This window comes from Protopterus annectens, chromosome 8.part0, assembly GCF_019279795.1.
Source record: "Protopterus annectens isolate FY-2018-M chromosome 8.part0, PAN1.0, whole genome shotgun sequence".
Classification (NCBI taxonomy): domain Eukaryota; kingdom Metazoa; phylum Chordata; order Ceratodontiformes; family Protopteridae; genus Protopterus; species Protopterus annectens.
The window spans coordinates 1,980,965,739-1,980,981,526 of record NC_056741.1 but is presented as its reverse complement, the minus strand read 5'-3'; the positions used below and the strand labels follow the sequence as shown (position 1 = coordinate 1,980,981,526).

The 15,788-nt window shown below is 37.1% G+C and overlaps 1 protein-coding gene across 2 annotated transcripts in view; it reads left to right on the top strand.

The window, feature by feature from the left end:
• Positions 1–15,788, top strand: part of CNGB1 (cyclic nucleotide gated channel subunit beta 1) — a 734,247-nt gene that overhangs the window by 684,825 nt on the left and 33,634 nt on the right. For both annotated transcript variants that reach the window (XM_044081527.1, XM_044081526.1), the window contains exon 19: positions 11,400–11,546. In XM_044081527.1, the coding sequence (XP_043937462.1) occupies positions 11,400–11,546 (147 nt within the window). The remainder of the gene's footprint in view (positions 1–11,399; positions 11,547–15,788) is intronic.

Sequence of the window (15,788 nt, the reverse complement as noted above, 5' to 3'; positions counted from 1 at the left end):
AGTTGAGCAATCAGCCTACTTCCCCTGTTTGTATTAACACTTCATTAATCAATCCTGCTCAACGTAGCACTTTCAGATGTCCCATCATACTACAAAGACAAGCACACAAAGGGGTCCATGTCAGGTAACTCCTGAATACAGCCACCATTTCCTACATCTGATGGTAGTGTTAAGCAGGAATAATCATGACATATCAACAGAAGGGTGTATCACCAAGTTGGTGCTAACCCCAGTCTCAGTCTCTGTAATGTCACTAAATAATCCCCTATTCGATACTTAGTGGATCAGCACTAACTTAGAGGTACATCCTTTTGCTGATATCTTACTATAAAAAAAATATTTTCTGAAGACATAAGACAACATAGTACTACCATAATTCCTGAGATCTAAAGCTTTTTTATTTCTTGTTTGATTACATCTTCCCCCCCGATTCAGTCATCTCATTAACCTTGACTGTAGTTCATAAAGGAGCAGTTTGAGGTCACATAAAGTACCAGGTCCTTTGACAAGATAGAGGAAAATGTAAATCAAAAGACTGCAGTTAAAAAATGAGTGGTTTGAGGTCAAATAAAGTACCAAGTCCTTTGATAAGACAGAGGAAAATGTAAATCTGAGATATCTTTACCACAATATGGAGGACAACATTATCAGCTAATTTGCATGTCTCTGAATCACTTGTTTTACTATTCATGCTAAAATCACTTTGCAGCTGTCATCCTCTGACTGCTCATGTCAGGGGCACTATACCCCTCAGCTGTCCAAAAGGCTTGTAAAATGTCCATGAGGTAGCCTCATTTATTTGCTCATTCCTTCATAAAATTTTAGACTTTCCAGTAAGCACTGAAGATGACAGTCAATAATGCCATATGCCTCAAGTTTCATACTTTGTGATGTTTAGAAATGCATGTTGACGTTATTTTTGGCTCTGTCCAATATTTTGGGCAAGGATATTGAGGCGAATAACCGCCATCCCCCCAGGTGTGCACAGACACACAAACACACATGCACTCATTCACACTCACTCACAGACATTTGCACAAAAACATCCATTTAATTTCACACAGTCTCCCATGTACTATTGGACTCATAGGCACACACACATATCCACCTACATGCACATTCTGAGACACACACACACACCCACAGACACACGCACACACGCACACACGCACACACACACACACACACACACACACACACACACACACACACACACACACACACACACACACACACACACACACACACACAGAGTCTCCACCTCCTATCTAACTCCCCTACTGTGACCATCCAGGTAAACACACACACAGAATCACCTGCCCCTACATCTCCTCTGAGATTCACTCACTGCACTTACTTGCACTGTGACTTCTTCCTTAATAGTCAAAGGGTAATTGCAGCCTTTTGGTCAAGTTAAATATCTCGGCCAGCCTTTGTAATTTATGCTGCCAAGTGATTCACAGAATAAGTTGCTAGCCCCAGGTATAGTCCATATGGGTGTAAATGACCTGAGAAATACTTCCCTGGACTATACGAAAGAGACATTATGAAGATCTTGGACTATGTGTCCCAGGCTGGTATGTGCCAAGCATTGAGCAGCATCCTACCTTCACCAAGATGACGCCACAATATGTGATGTCAAACTATGAATATGATGACTGACTTCAATAATTGGCTTACTTTCTGGTCTTATTTAAAGGAGTATAATATTTGTCAGTATGGGAAGATATGGCCAACAGACCATGTTGCTTTGCCAAGGATGGTCTGCACCTGTCCCCTCTACACTTCTGAATATTAGCTAAAATATTGTCCTCCCCATAGTGCTTTTTTAGGCAATACTGAAATGAGAAACTTTCAGATGTAGCAAAACCAGCACAAGAAATTTAAAGGTGTTTCTGCTCAATGCCAGGAGCCTTAAAAAAGAAACTCAACTACCTCCAAATCTGTCCACACTGGAGAGTGTGGATATCTGTGCAACTAATGAGGCATGGTTTAAAGCTGCAGAGAGAACCCCACCAATACAGGGCTACAATGCCTTCCACATATTCAGGCCAGCTATTGCACAGCCAAAAATGGAGGACTCTCAGTCTACATCATGGAGTCTCAGTCTACATCAACAACAAACACCCCAAGGCTAGTCAGATAGGACAATGTGCTTGAGCTTCTCCAGGTCAGATTTCCGAAGGCAAAGTCTCATATCATATCATATCCTTGCAAGTTATAGCTCACCCTCTATGACCCATAACTCATACCTGGACTTAGTGGAGGCCCTCACCATTTAACCCAATGCAATATTTATGGGTGACTCAACCACCCCTCTATAAACTTAAATAATTAAACCACCCCAAACTTACTGGTGAAGAAATTCCTGGACTTTATAAACACAGACACCGTGAACCAGATAGTCCATATTCCCACTAGTGGTGCAAACATACTCGACCTGTTATTCAAGAGCATGGGAGATCACTGTACACCCCCCCCCCCCGTGTATTGTGTCCCCTTTGGTAAGGTTGGACCACAAAACTGTCTCTTTTGTAATAAAAATCAATTTTGTGACCCTGGCTAACCCTGTAACATTTAGAAACTATTATAAGACTAACTTCCTACTTCTGCTATGTGATAACCTGTCAAAATTTCAAGCCTCCCCAACCCTGAGAATATAGCTTCCTATGCAGAATTGCTCACAGAAACCCTATTATAATCATGTCAATAAATGCACAGAGACAGACATGCCCACCAGAAGTAAGTCTAGAGATAACTCAAAAAAAAAAAACTATTGTGTGGAATCCAAACATAAACAGGCTGTACAACAAAAGAAAAAAAGGTTGTAGCCAAGATGAGGAAGTGCTACCCAGCATGATAAAAACTCTCCCATTGATCTAAGCAAATAACTAAGAGGCAAATCAAGTCTACTGGAGCCAAATGTGTTTTAAAGATAGCCTCCCAGGAAAAGACAATGACAAAGCTTTCTTTAGCTATGTCAGAAACCTCAAAGGTAGCACACAGCAGTGTGCAAAACTGATTGTAAATGGAGCCACCTACACAAAACTGGAAATTATAACAAATCTGACAGCCAACAATTTTACCCCCTCTTCCTCCCTGGCCACACTCCCCATGAAATACCATCAAACAAAACTGCCCCAACTATCACTAGGAAACAGGTCCTAAATGCACTTTCTAAGGCCAAAAACATTGCATCGATGGGCCCTGATAGTATCACAGAATGCCTCCTAAATAGCATGAAACATGACCTAGTAGGACCATTGGTGTTACTGTTTAACCTCAAGGCAACAGTCATTCTTCTGCATAATGGTGGGCCATTTGATGGCCACCAGAAACTACAGACTCATAAGTTTGACTAGTCACCATTGCAAAGCCAATGGATGAATTATCATGGAAATTATTAACAAAGACATAGAAAACCTTAAAATACTGGGTCCAGTGTAGCTTGGTTTCATCAAGAGCAGATCATGCCTACTCAGTGTATTGGACTTCTTTGAGAAGGTTACCAAGGCAATGGATGAAGGCAAAATGGTGCATGCTGCCAACCCTGATCTAGCTAAGGAATTTGATGCAATAACCCTCTTTGGCATTGTAAACAAAACTCATCCATATAGACATAAACCCCTATATTAAGCACTGCATATCCAGCTTGTGGTCAAATAGAACCCAGGAAGTTAGGATAGAGGAACCATCTCCATAAAGGAGCTGGTAACTAGCAGTGTCTCTCAGGGTTCTGTGCTTTTGGCATCTTATTTCACAGAGGTTGAGGTCAGTGTCAAGGGCCTCTAACTAACCAGGTTTGCAGATGATTTCAAACTTGGAGTAGTCATAGAATCTCCCCAAGGCACTAACATCATATAGAGAGGACTAACATGAACAAATGATTAGTGCCAAAGCCATGGCTTAAAACTCGTTTGCAAGAAATGCATAACAGTACCCTTTGAGAGTGCCTTAGGAAATTTCCTCATCAATCACACAACCCTAAAAGTAGAAGCTGTAGTCAAGGTTTTTGACACATAGGTAGACAGTAACCTGATTTTCAACCAACATGTGTCTAAGGTAGTAAGGAAATCATTCTATGTTCTTCAACTTGTAATCAAAAGCATGCTATCTAGGTCTAAAGAAGTCATTGTTCCACTGTGTTCAGCCTTCATCAGTCTAATCAATGAGTACAACACCCCCTTCAGTAAGTACCTGACCAGAAACATGCAAAAAATGGAACACAGAAGTTCCTCAAAAAAGAATACAGAACCTAAACACCATGTCCTATGCAGATCACACCAAAGCCCTATCTATATACTCTGTTTCCTACAGACTGTTAAGAGGCAGTCTATGCCTGGCATACAAGGCATCCTTGGGTCCCACTCTGATGGATCTTTTGCATAACTGTTAAATGAATACAGATTTAAACTTTGCGTGTGATATAACTAGGACACATGGGGAGGCAGGTATGTGTTTCAGATAATCCCCATTCTCTGGACCAGGTTTCCCATCCATGTGAAGCAGAGCTCTTACCTAACCCTATTAAAGAGAAACTTGGACTAGTTGCTTGGAAATCAGAAATACACACAGAGTCTAGCACCTTTGTTTTGAATGGACAGAGGCAGCCGGAAAATTATGCCCCAGCTTATATACACTCATAAAATAAGCTCTAAGACAGATAAAATTGTGGGATACAGTTGGGATTATAAAATCCCCACTGGTCGTTAGCCTAGAACCTATGAACCTATGGAAGAGTGGATGGCTTGTTGGTGTTAGCCACTTACCCAGATTGCCTCATAACCATTTCCTGTGGCAGGTGGAACTACCCTCTGTGCTGATGCTTGCCGGTCACAGAAAAGCACTACAGTAGGGCAGTCTCTTAATTGGGAAGGGTTACTGCAAGGCATTGGCCACTCATGGTAGGGCTCACAGCTCATGGAAACACTTTCTGTATCCCAGGGCTTCTTTTTCTAAAGCCCTCATGCCCCACTGTCTGAAAAGATCTGTACCTCGATGTCTCCAAATATAGCACACAACACTAGCATCAAACTACCACTTTTTTTCTTCCCTTTCAGTAATTTCTTCACTCTATAAAACCTCAGAATAACCTTTGCCTAGTCAGTGAATCACTTTAATTTCTCAGTTCCTTCAAATAGGGACAGTGAGCAATAACCATTTTTATTAATACTGTTCACATCTTTCAGTTGTTTGCTGGTTAGAGAAATTAACCAGTACTATTTTCTGAAAAAATTATCTGAAACATTTGCTTTGGTTAGTTGCTTACCCAGTCCTCTTTAGTTGCTTTTATGGCTGGCTGTCTCTTGGATTTATTGACCGGTTTTCATCACACATTTTAATCAGGAACAGCCAGTAAAACTTTCACATATGCTATTTAAACAACCCATCACATTTTTAAGTGTCCAACAGGAATCCATTTTAAGGTCCTAATCTATATTTTTACTGATTAATAGAACCATGTTGCACTACCCAAATGTTCTGTATCAAATGTTACTGTTAATGTACTATGCTACTGTGAGCAGATTTTCTTGTTTAAATAAATACATAATGTAAATAGCTGTGTTCAGCACACAAGTTAACTCAAATTATTTAGCATTGTTAAATGTAACAACTTAAGAAAAATATTTAATTTCAAGTAGGTGCAGTGGACAGTATATTGGGCAGACAGCCATGCCCTCCCCCAAAAACTGTGGGCATCTGGTGGCCACCTGCATTGCACCTATTGTAATCTGCCACTAAGGAAGTGACTGGTACAGTTGTATGTGAAAATCAGAAAGTGTCCGCAAGGTCATATGCTACTGTAGTTGCCAAGATAGAGGACAGAACTGTGCAGAATTTAGCTCTCAGAAGGCAACCACTGGTTCAGATAAGAATAAAGAAAGGCATTGTTATAAGCAGCTATGGTGTGTGGAATAAACTGACTCATCCATTAGGTTTTGAAGAGGTTGCCATTCATTCTCTGATTCATTTTTATAATGGAAAAAAGTGGGTTGTTATGCAGTTTTGTACAGATGGACTTTCTGAAACTGAAATAAGGAGCTATTTCAGTGCAAAGTACACTAATTTGTATCTTTTAGGCACTGTTTAATGAGTTTAATTTATAGACTGAGGATGGGGAAGTAGTGGTCTCTTTGTGAAAGTTCAACTTATTAAGCTGGTATGTGTAGGTGTTGTTACTATAAACATGTAGGTTCATAGGTTCATACTAGGCTATCTGCCCTGGGGCATTTATAAGCCTAGCCCAATTGTGTTTGGCTTACGCCACCCCTTGATTTGAGTATACTGTGCCCTTTTTAAAGTTTAGTTTACTGTGCCTCTGTCTAATAGTGACACGGAAGTAATCCCCAGGACAAACCTACGATCCCCCATCCACTCATCAAGATTCTTCTTGAAGAGAGTCAGTGAGGTGCTCTGCCTAACATGAATTGGAATTCTATTCCAGAGCGAAGGGAGCCACTGGGTTATGAATCTGTCCCTCTGGCATGTTCTATTTATTCCTGTACTGAGGTTCAAGTCCCTCGATCGTGTGGCTCTAAGGGATTTAGATTTACTGAGGTGGAGCATGTCCATTAATTCTGGGTTGGACATAGCTTTATATGTCAGGCATAGATCGCCTCGAAGTAGGCGGTATGCAACTGAGTAGAGCTGGAGTTTTTTTAACCGAGCAGCATATGGCATCTGTTTGAGTCCCTTGATCCTCCTGGTGAGGTACTTTTGGGGTCTTTCTGATTGCTACAGGTGTCGGATAAGGTACATCCCAAAGGGGGCATTGTATTCTATGATGGGCCTGATGAGGGATGAATAAAGGGGCATGATTACCTCTCTTGATCTAGATGTGAATCCTTTCATGATGAGGTGGGCTATGTAGAAGGTCTTTCTAACCACTTTGGCAATGTGGTTGTCAAAGGAGAGATTGCTATCAACTTGGGTCCCCAGATCCCTAATTACTTTCTCTGTACTTAATGGGTTACCACCTATGTGGTAATTTGTGGGCACATTCTTTTTGCCAAAGGGTATGACTATACACTTTTTGGCATTTAGCTTTAGACCATGGCTCTGGCACCAGTTATCCGTCTCTGCGAGACATTTTTGAAGGATGTTTGTGTCAGCTGGAGAGTCGATTATGCCACCCAGTTTGCAGTCATCTGTAAACTTGGTGAGCCATAGTCCTCCCACATTGGCCTGTACCTCAGAAAAGTAAATACCGAACAAGAGAGGTCCCAGGACAGAACACACACACATATATATATATATATATATATATATATATATATATATACACATATACATATACATACATATACATATATATATATATATATATATATATATATATATATATATATATATATATATAGGTTCATAGCTACTATAAAGGAGAAAAGAGAAACTGTAAACCATAATGAGCAGCCTAAAATGCGCTGTTATTGATGATGAAACACACTTGATTACTAGCTATGATAGAAGTTGTTATAATCAGTGAAGAGAAAGGAAGCACTGTATAAAAATGTGTAAAATGAAATATTTTAAGTGTGGAAGATACAGGCATCTGTGATTTGACTAAATGAAGATATGACAAAAAATGATGAAAATGTTATCAGTACTAATATAAGTAATATACAAAATGGACAGTAAATGTATACTGCTGTTAATGAAAAAATAATGGAAACCTTCTTGATATGAATGACAAATGGAAAGGCAAGACAGATATTGTACCTAAAATGTAGTGCAGGACATAGTAAGTGGAGAACAAGTGGAAAGTAAAAATATATCTTCTTACATGAAAATGCAGTCGGCTTTTTTGGCAAAGAAAATACAGAGTTATGTCTGTATGTAATATTGTTAAATATAGAAAAAGGAAAGCAAACGGATAGAAAGATTAAAAAAGTCATTAGGGTAATTTTCCTTCCTGTTTGTTCTGTGAGTGGTACTAAGAGTGAAATAAGTTTTGTTGTACTAGAATGGTGCAAATTAATGAAGCATAATATTATAGGCTTATTAGATATTAGGTTTTTAAATGAAATGTAAAAGGACCGGTAAAACAAACTTTTGAGTAAGGATGTCATACAGAGTATAGGTAGGAACATGTGCTCTGGATCAGCAATATTATTAATTGTAGTAGAATATATTAGCTGTGCTAATGGGAAATCTACAGTTAATGTTATTTGCAGATGTAAGGTCATAGGATGGGTATTAAGAATTATATATTCTTATACTGATGTTAAAAATAACTATAGCAGAAGATTATTTCAGACAATAAAGCTGCATGAAGGGGCAAATGTGGATATTGTTAATTGCAGCATTATTGCAAGAAGATTTATATTGCTGTAACTTTTTATAGAGAATAACTGTAATATTTTCAAATTAAATAAAATTGGGATGATGAGGAAGACTGCTTGTAAGTCAGGTAATCTGGAAAAGTACAAGGCTGCGGGACCGCCTGACGTCAGGATAACCTAAGTGTGATGACTGCAGCAGGGTAACACGATGAACATCCAAGATTCCAGTGTTTGAAATAAACTGACATTGAATCTAAGGTAATAGTCTTCTATAACCATACTGTAACCTGGTCAGTTTTTGGAGCCAACATAAACATTATCAAAGAGGGCAAAGGATTAATTAGGTTAACTTGTATGTGTGCAGCTTTAAAAGTAATGTGTGATGAAGGGCAGACATTATTTAGGGAGCATAAGAGAGTGAGACAATTTTATGGGATGTAGACTGAATGTTGGTTAGCAATAAGCATAAATACAAGAACGTTTACATGGAGGTTGAAATGCTATGGCATACAAGTGGTAAGGAAATGGATTTAGAATGGCTTACATTGTATAATCAGACATTAGAAAAATGAGACTTTGATTGAGAAAAGAGGCATTTATGAGATAAATAAAGATAATAGATATGTTGTATGGTCAAAAATATGTAATGAAAGGAAAAAAAGAAGCATCAACTTACTTAAGTAAAAGTGTGAAAGGAGTGATGCTGGACACTGAGTGTGAGGTAGAAAATAATGGAAGAGGACAGGAATACGTTATTAGAGTAATGGTTGACTATGTGGGGAAGATGTACAGTTGGGATGGTAATGCAAAAGTTGTTATGTGGCTTGTCAGTAAGATTACTGTAAAGACTAAGCATGTGTTACAGAGATACAGAGGAATTAGAGAATGAAATAATAAGAATGTTCCTAGGTATGATGGTATTGATTATGCATTTTAGAAAAGGGTGGGAAAGGATCAGAAACAGTGTTTTTAACAGTTATTAATAAATGGTTATTTGATAGTTTAAGGGAGGGAAAAATCTTTATGGGAATTATAATATTTTAGAGGAAGAAGGAAGACATTGAAGGACTCTGTTATTATGCATGGTTGATTATACAGATGATTATGAGTGAGTCTGCAACTATAACCACATATGTGTTTGAGACATGAAGGATAAGACATTCACCTCAAGATCGAAGCTTAAAAGGTGAATCTTGGCATCCATGTTGAGAGCCCATAATACAATGTTACAATTGGAGATCCAATCATAATTCTTTGTAGTGAATGCAGCTTTATCTGCTCCATGTACTACTAGTTAGACTAAAAAAGCACAGAATCTTTTGTTGGCTTTCATAGCTGATGAAGTGCTTAGTAAGCATTGTCAAACAGCCAGTAACACACATCAGGGCAATATTTTGTGAGAAAAGGATAGATTGACCCCAAAGATGTTTTTTGAGTTCTGCCGCTGTTGTTTGCTGGCTAACACAGTCATTTGTGCATGAGTAGCATGACACCCAACCTTAACAGTACTTAGGGGTTGCTTAACAATTGTTAATACTGGTTTTTGCTCTACAGCACTGCTTAACTAGTTTGTCTTTTTTACTGATAATGGAGTAATTAATCATAGCATTCAATGTACTATAAAATTATTATGAAGATTCAAAAGAAATTTGAAAAATGTTAAGTATGTTATGCAGCATTACATATATGAAATTAAAGGTCAAAATATTAAAGATATGCTTACTCTGGTAAAGGAGGTTGTTCAAGGATTTAAGGTAGGAGAGACTGAGGGGAAAATATTGGTTTGTGATATTATGCAGACATTTCATAATGTGGTATGTTATTAGCTGTAATATATGTTAAGACAGTATGGGACTATCTATGATTTCCACTGTTTGCATCTTTATTTTTTTTATTGTTCTTTTTTGTTTGTTGATTTTTTTGTTTTTGTTTTTTTTTTTTTTTTTTTAGGGCAGCAGTCATATAGCTCATTAGTTGGGTCAAATGACTGTGGGTAAGTCATGAGTGCAGTTCCATTTGGATCAGTCTTCAGGCCTGCATAATATAATGCTTTGAATGTGATATAAAACAAAGCAGAACATGGCGAAAATATTTTTTTTTATATAAGTGAAAAATCCTACAAAAATGAAAGATAAAGAAAATGGAGAAAAGGGATATTAATATGTCTTTGGACTGGCCAATCTGAAACCATTAATGTAAGAGTTGCCTCAGCATGCCAAAATATCATTACTGTGTGGGGAAAGAGCCATTACCTTCTGTGTCCTGAGTACCAGTTCAAGGAGGTCTTTAATCATATCACGTAATGTCTGCACATGAATGTAGTGCCTTTACTGCTATAAGAAGAATGCACATGAATGTAATGCCTTTACTGCTGTACGACGAATGCACATGGATGTAATGTCTTTACTGCTGTGCAACAAATTCACATAGATGTAATGTCTTCACATGAATGTAAGTTATAAGTACTAGGCTAGTCACCCTTGTGGACCATTTTAAGCCTGAGCAGTTTCCCTCAGAAGTGAGAATTAAACCCTGTACCTTGTGAATGTTAAGTGAACATCTTAGCCATTATGCCAAACCTTTAACTTTGCAGAAAGTAATTTATAATGAATACTAATGTGTCAAAGTGTATTTTGCATGCTAACATACTATAGGTAAAATCAGAAGAAAGTCCTCTAAATGGTAAGATACTCATTATTGACTTTATTCCTGATCAAATAGTTGGACACATATATTTATGAGAAGACAGTCTAATTTATGTATATTTATTTTTCATTTAACTGGCTATGCCCATAGCACAACTTGCTGATTTCAGTGCCAATATTGATATGTAGAAACTGAAGGAAGCAACTCAGGATTATAGTATGAAATTCAATAGTGCTTTACAAAATAAGGGAGTAAGAGCAAACCAAGTCAATGATAGAAAAATACATGAATCAGAAAAGTTAATTTAATTCAGACTAGTAGAAGTGATGTCATGAAACAATTCTTTTACATAACAGCAGAGAAACCTAGAAAATAGTCATCTTGCTAGCTTACTTTTATGAACTTAAGCATTAATTATTATTATTATTATTATTATTATTATTATTATTATTATTATTATTATTATTACAGTTTACTGGCAGTGGGAGGTGGAAATCGCAGAACTGCTAATGTCGTAGCACATGGCTTCACCAATCTCTTCATCTTGGACAAGAAAGATCTGAATGACATTTTGGTTCACTACCCTGAATCTCAGAAGTTGCTAAGGAAGAAAGCCAGGTAAGGGACTCCTGGACAGAAGCATTTTTTTTCTCTTCATGTCAGGGAGGTTACATATGAGAATCCACAGGCACTGAGTTATCTGAGTTGATAAAACATTTTTTAATTGTTGATTTGTTTCAGTTGTCTTCTAAACTCATACTTGATTCTTTGATGCCTTGTTCTTTTAACTCATTGACACCTATGCGGTGTGGAATGTCACACCTCTAGCAGTCGGCACACATCTTACATTCTATTGTATTTTCTGGAAAATAACATTAAAAAGCATAAGATAAACAAATGTAAATATTTTGTTAACAATAAAAGCTATTAAAACTGTACAAATCATAATTATTAGCAAAAAGTATTCTTTAGATGTCAGTGCATTCATAGTGTTTTCCATAAATACTGTAATAGGTTCATAGATTAGTACTAAGCTAACTGGCCTAGCCAATTACCCCATTTGAGAATCAGACCCTGCACCTGGTGCTCTAAGGTAAATACCTTAACCATTATGACAGCCTCCCTATTAACTAATATGTTATAATGCCCACAAACCCCCAAGTTATATTTGTACAAACTTTCATAAACACATTTTCATATCTTGAATACTATGCAACCCAGACAAAACATTGTTAGAACATTTGTGTTAACCAGACAAGATTTCACATGCCAACAAGAACTTTCTCTATAAGTGCATGTTCATTGAGTTATTTAAAGAAATATGAAAACATATGCTTAACTGTATAACTAGAAAAAGCAATAATACTGGGTTTCTCCCAAGATGGGCAACTTACAGTGCAAATATCAAATACAGTTTTCTTCAACATCTAAGGTTTCAACTGATGTCATGCAACAACTTGTAAGTCACTTGTTCTTTGAAATATTAAGCACATATGGAAATATTGCTTGTTTTCATAGTTACTAACAAGCAACTAGCAATATCTGCAGTATAGTGTGATTTAAAACAGCACTGGACTGGCAGTGAATTGTTATGTTTCTCACATTGGAGTTTCACACTATGTACCTGAATATAATGTAGGTCTCTCTCTTATGAAAATGTGAACATAAATATGAAAATGTGAGTAATAGGTGGCAAAGACTAATTTCTTCACTGCAGGACATTATAGAGTAACAGTCTAAGTGTTATGTTGTTAATAACTTCTTGCCCTTTCTATTACTGCCTAGTATTAACTGTTGTTATTTAGTTAAAGAATCCAGACCCAAAAAAAGTTCTGGACACCATAAGGAGGTATGGACATGAACTGGAAGTATACAAAAAGGCATTATAGGCTTTAGTGAGTTCAAATATTTTAAATGTTTTGAAACACCTGCGGAGATCTGGTTCTAATACTGTGTTTTAAAAAAAATAAAATATTGCTGGGCCTTAATTTTTGAGTATGTGACTCTTCTGTGAGACAAACCAAAACAGTACCAAACAAAGTCCTATGCACGGGGGGAATGCACGGTCCAAACCATATACACAAAAAACAAAAATAGACCAGCAAGAGCAGACCCAGATGTGAAAAATAAATCAGTCCTTTATTAACAGACCGGTTTCGGCATGAACTGCCTTCTTCAGTGTAGGACAAACCAAAACAGTTCAACCAGTTCAACTTAAAAAAAAACATGCAACCTGTTTATGTAGAAATAGCAGGAAAAGCCTTTTTTGTAACTCCTGAGCAAGTAACAAAAAAAATACAAATAAGAAGCATAAGCAGACACTCTTTTATACAGATAAATAGTTTTCGGTCCTATGTAGATTGCATATTATTAAGTTATGGACATGCCAAAGCGTAGTGGGGAAATATGACTTATCAGCATGTTGGCTATATATTTCTCAAATGGCTATATACACAAGTATTCTCAAAACAATTTAATTTAATAACATATAACTACTATGAAGAAAACCTGGCATCATTTCCTTATATGCACAGTTGCCTCAGACATGTCCATAAATGGTAGGGCCATTAGCTATTTTAACAAGCTGAAATTCCACATTTGTGCCAAACAACCCTGTCTAGTCCAGGGATTTTAGCTTTCTCCAGTTGTTTTCAAAATAAAGAAATACTACTTCCCCCACCAAAACGTGATGTGAGTCATTCCACTTTGAATAGCCATATACTTGAAATAAAGACATATCTAGGTACTGCCAACAGAGAATACTGTCTCAACCCCTCAAACAGCAATTCAAAAAAACAGATTGTAGAAGGGCAGGAGCTTCCTACTCATAAAGCCTGATACATTGGGTAAGCTCCCTGCTTTACCACAATATTGAAGCAAAATGTGCAGAGAGTAGACTTGCCTGCATACTTTGGATAGGTAGAAAAAAGTGTTATCCATCATTTATAGGGTCACTCAACATAAATCTGCTCAGGTCTGCAGAGTTGTAAGTAGCACCACAATAGCACCAGACAAAAAATCCTTGGCATTTCTACAGACAAATCCCTCACTCTGGGGCAACTTATCTCTTGTCAACAACTTTTTGATTCTTGAAAATCTGCAATGCCCTCTAAGCTTAGCCCTCATCCTGGTAACTGTTTTATCAATATTTTCCTACTGAGCATTTGTGTAGCAGATACAGAAACAGTAGCAGCAGTCACATATTTCACAACATAGCTGCATGTTTCCGCGTGCATATTTCTTGACCTAGTAGGCATAAGGAGCATGATAGTGTGGTAAATAGTTCCTCCTCTACCAAATTAAATAATTTAATTGCACAGGCCATGCACTGGTCCTTCAATCTGAAATGGCAACCCAGTAATGATTTCCATCCACATTATCCTTAAGAGCTTAAATATATTCAGTAAATTCAAGCACTGTTTCTTCTGTGCACAAAGTACTGCTCTGTATACCAGGCCAGCATCTCAGGAATCACCATGTACTCTCTTCTCCACTTACAGCAATTGAAGTTATTGTTTGCCATCATACCAGTTAACTAAATAGTGTCTCATGTCCATGGCAACCACACCATGCCCTTCTATTGCCAGAAAAGCCACTCAATTTAAAAAGTGGGGCAGTACTACCATCTTGGAAGAAAGCTGGGGTGGCTGTATTAACCAAAGATGGTAAAGACCTTTCAGATCCAGTTTCATATAGACCAATTTCAATAAACTATGACTGTAAAGTGTTTATATGCATGCTGCTGAGACAGTGGCAAACATGTCAACATCTTTGTTAGATAGGAATCAACGCAGTTTTGTGGAGGAGATGCAAACCTTTTACAATATTAATAGAACCATGATCAATTATTTATTTATTTATTTATTTATGTATTTATTTGATGTTTGTTTACTGGGATAGTCCAACTGGTCACAGAACCCATTTTCAGTGGAGGCCCAGGGAGAAAAGCTCCACATACAGACATATCAGAAACTCTTAAACAAATTTACATTTTTACAAGGTACAGTTAATTTAAGTGTATAACATACAACATGCTCAAAACCATGCTTGCTTAATAATGAGAAGATGCATTTTTATAGACTGGTTATCGTCAGACATAGTTTTAAAAATCCAGGCCAGGGCATAAAGGTGAAATAAGTGTAAAAGGCAAACCACAATGATTTGACCGAGTGTTTTCAAGGTTGCGTTGACATGTAGTACTGGATACATTGCAATTGCCTGAATTCAAGGATTTGACAGTGTAATCTGTCTACACCAAATGTCATTAATTGACAATTTGCTATGTTTAGCATAGACAGCAAATGCAGCAAACTGTGGTGAGGGGAAAAAGAAACAATGACCTAGTTCATGTGTTCAAACTGCAAAACTTTGAAACAAAAAATGCTGATTGCAGAAAATATCAGCAAATGAGAACATCAATGCAAATTAAGTATCACATAGAACAAGTAAGTCCACTTAAAAGGAAATAAATGGAATTTAAAAGCTTCAGTGCATCACTGTAAATACATATATATATATATCCCCTGACATTAGAGTTTTCAGTGATCTTTTGCATTTTTTGCATACTGTTTCACAGCATCTTGCTATCTTAATTCAGTACATCTACTTTATAACCTAAAATGTTTGCTTAATCCTACTTTAACTTTATCTCCTAATTTATTATTGCATATTTTCATTTTACTTGTTTTTTTTTAGTTATTTGTTTTCTGTTACAAAAGCATATTATATAATAATTCAGACTATTACTCTCATGTATTATGCATGTATTACTTTGTGTTGTATCTACATTGACTAAGTTTAATGGCTGGATTCAAAAAGGACTGGAGTAGTATAGTGGACAGCCTGTTCTATCCTGCAACA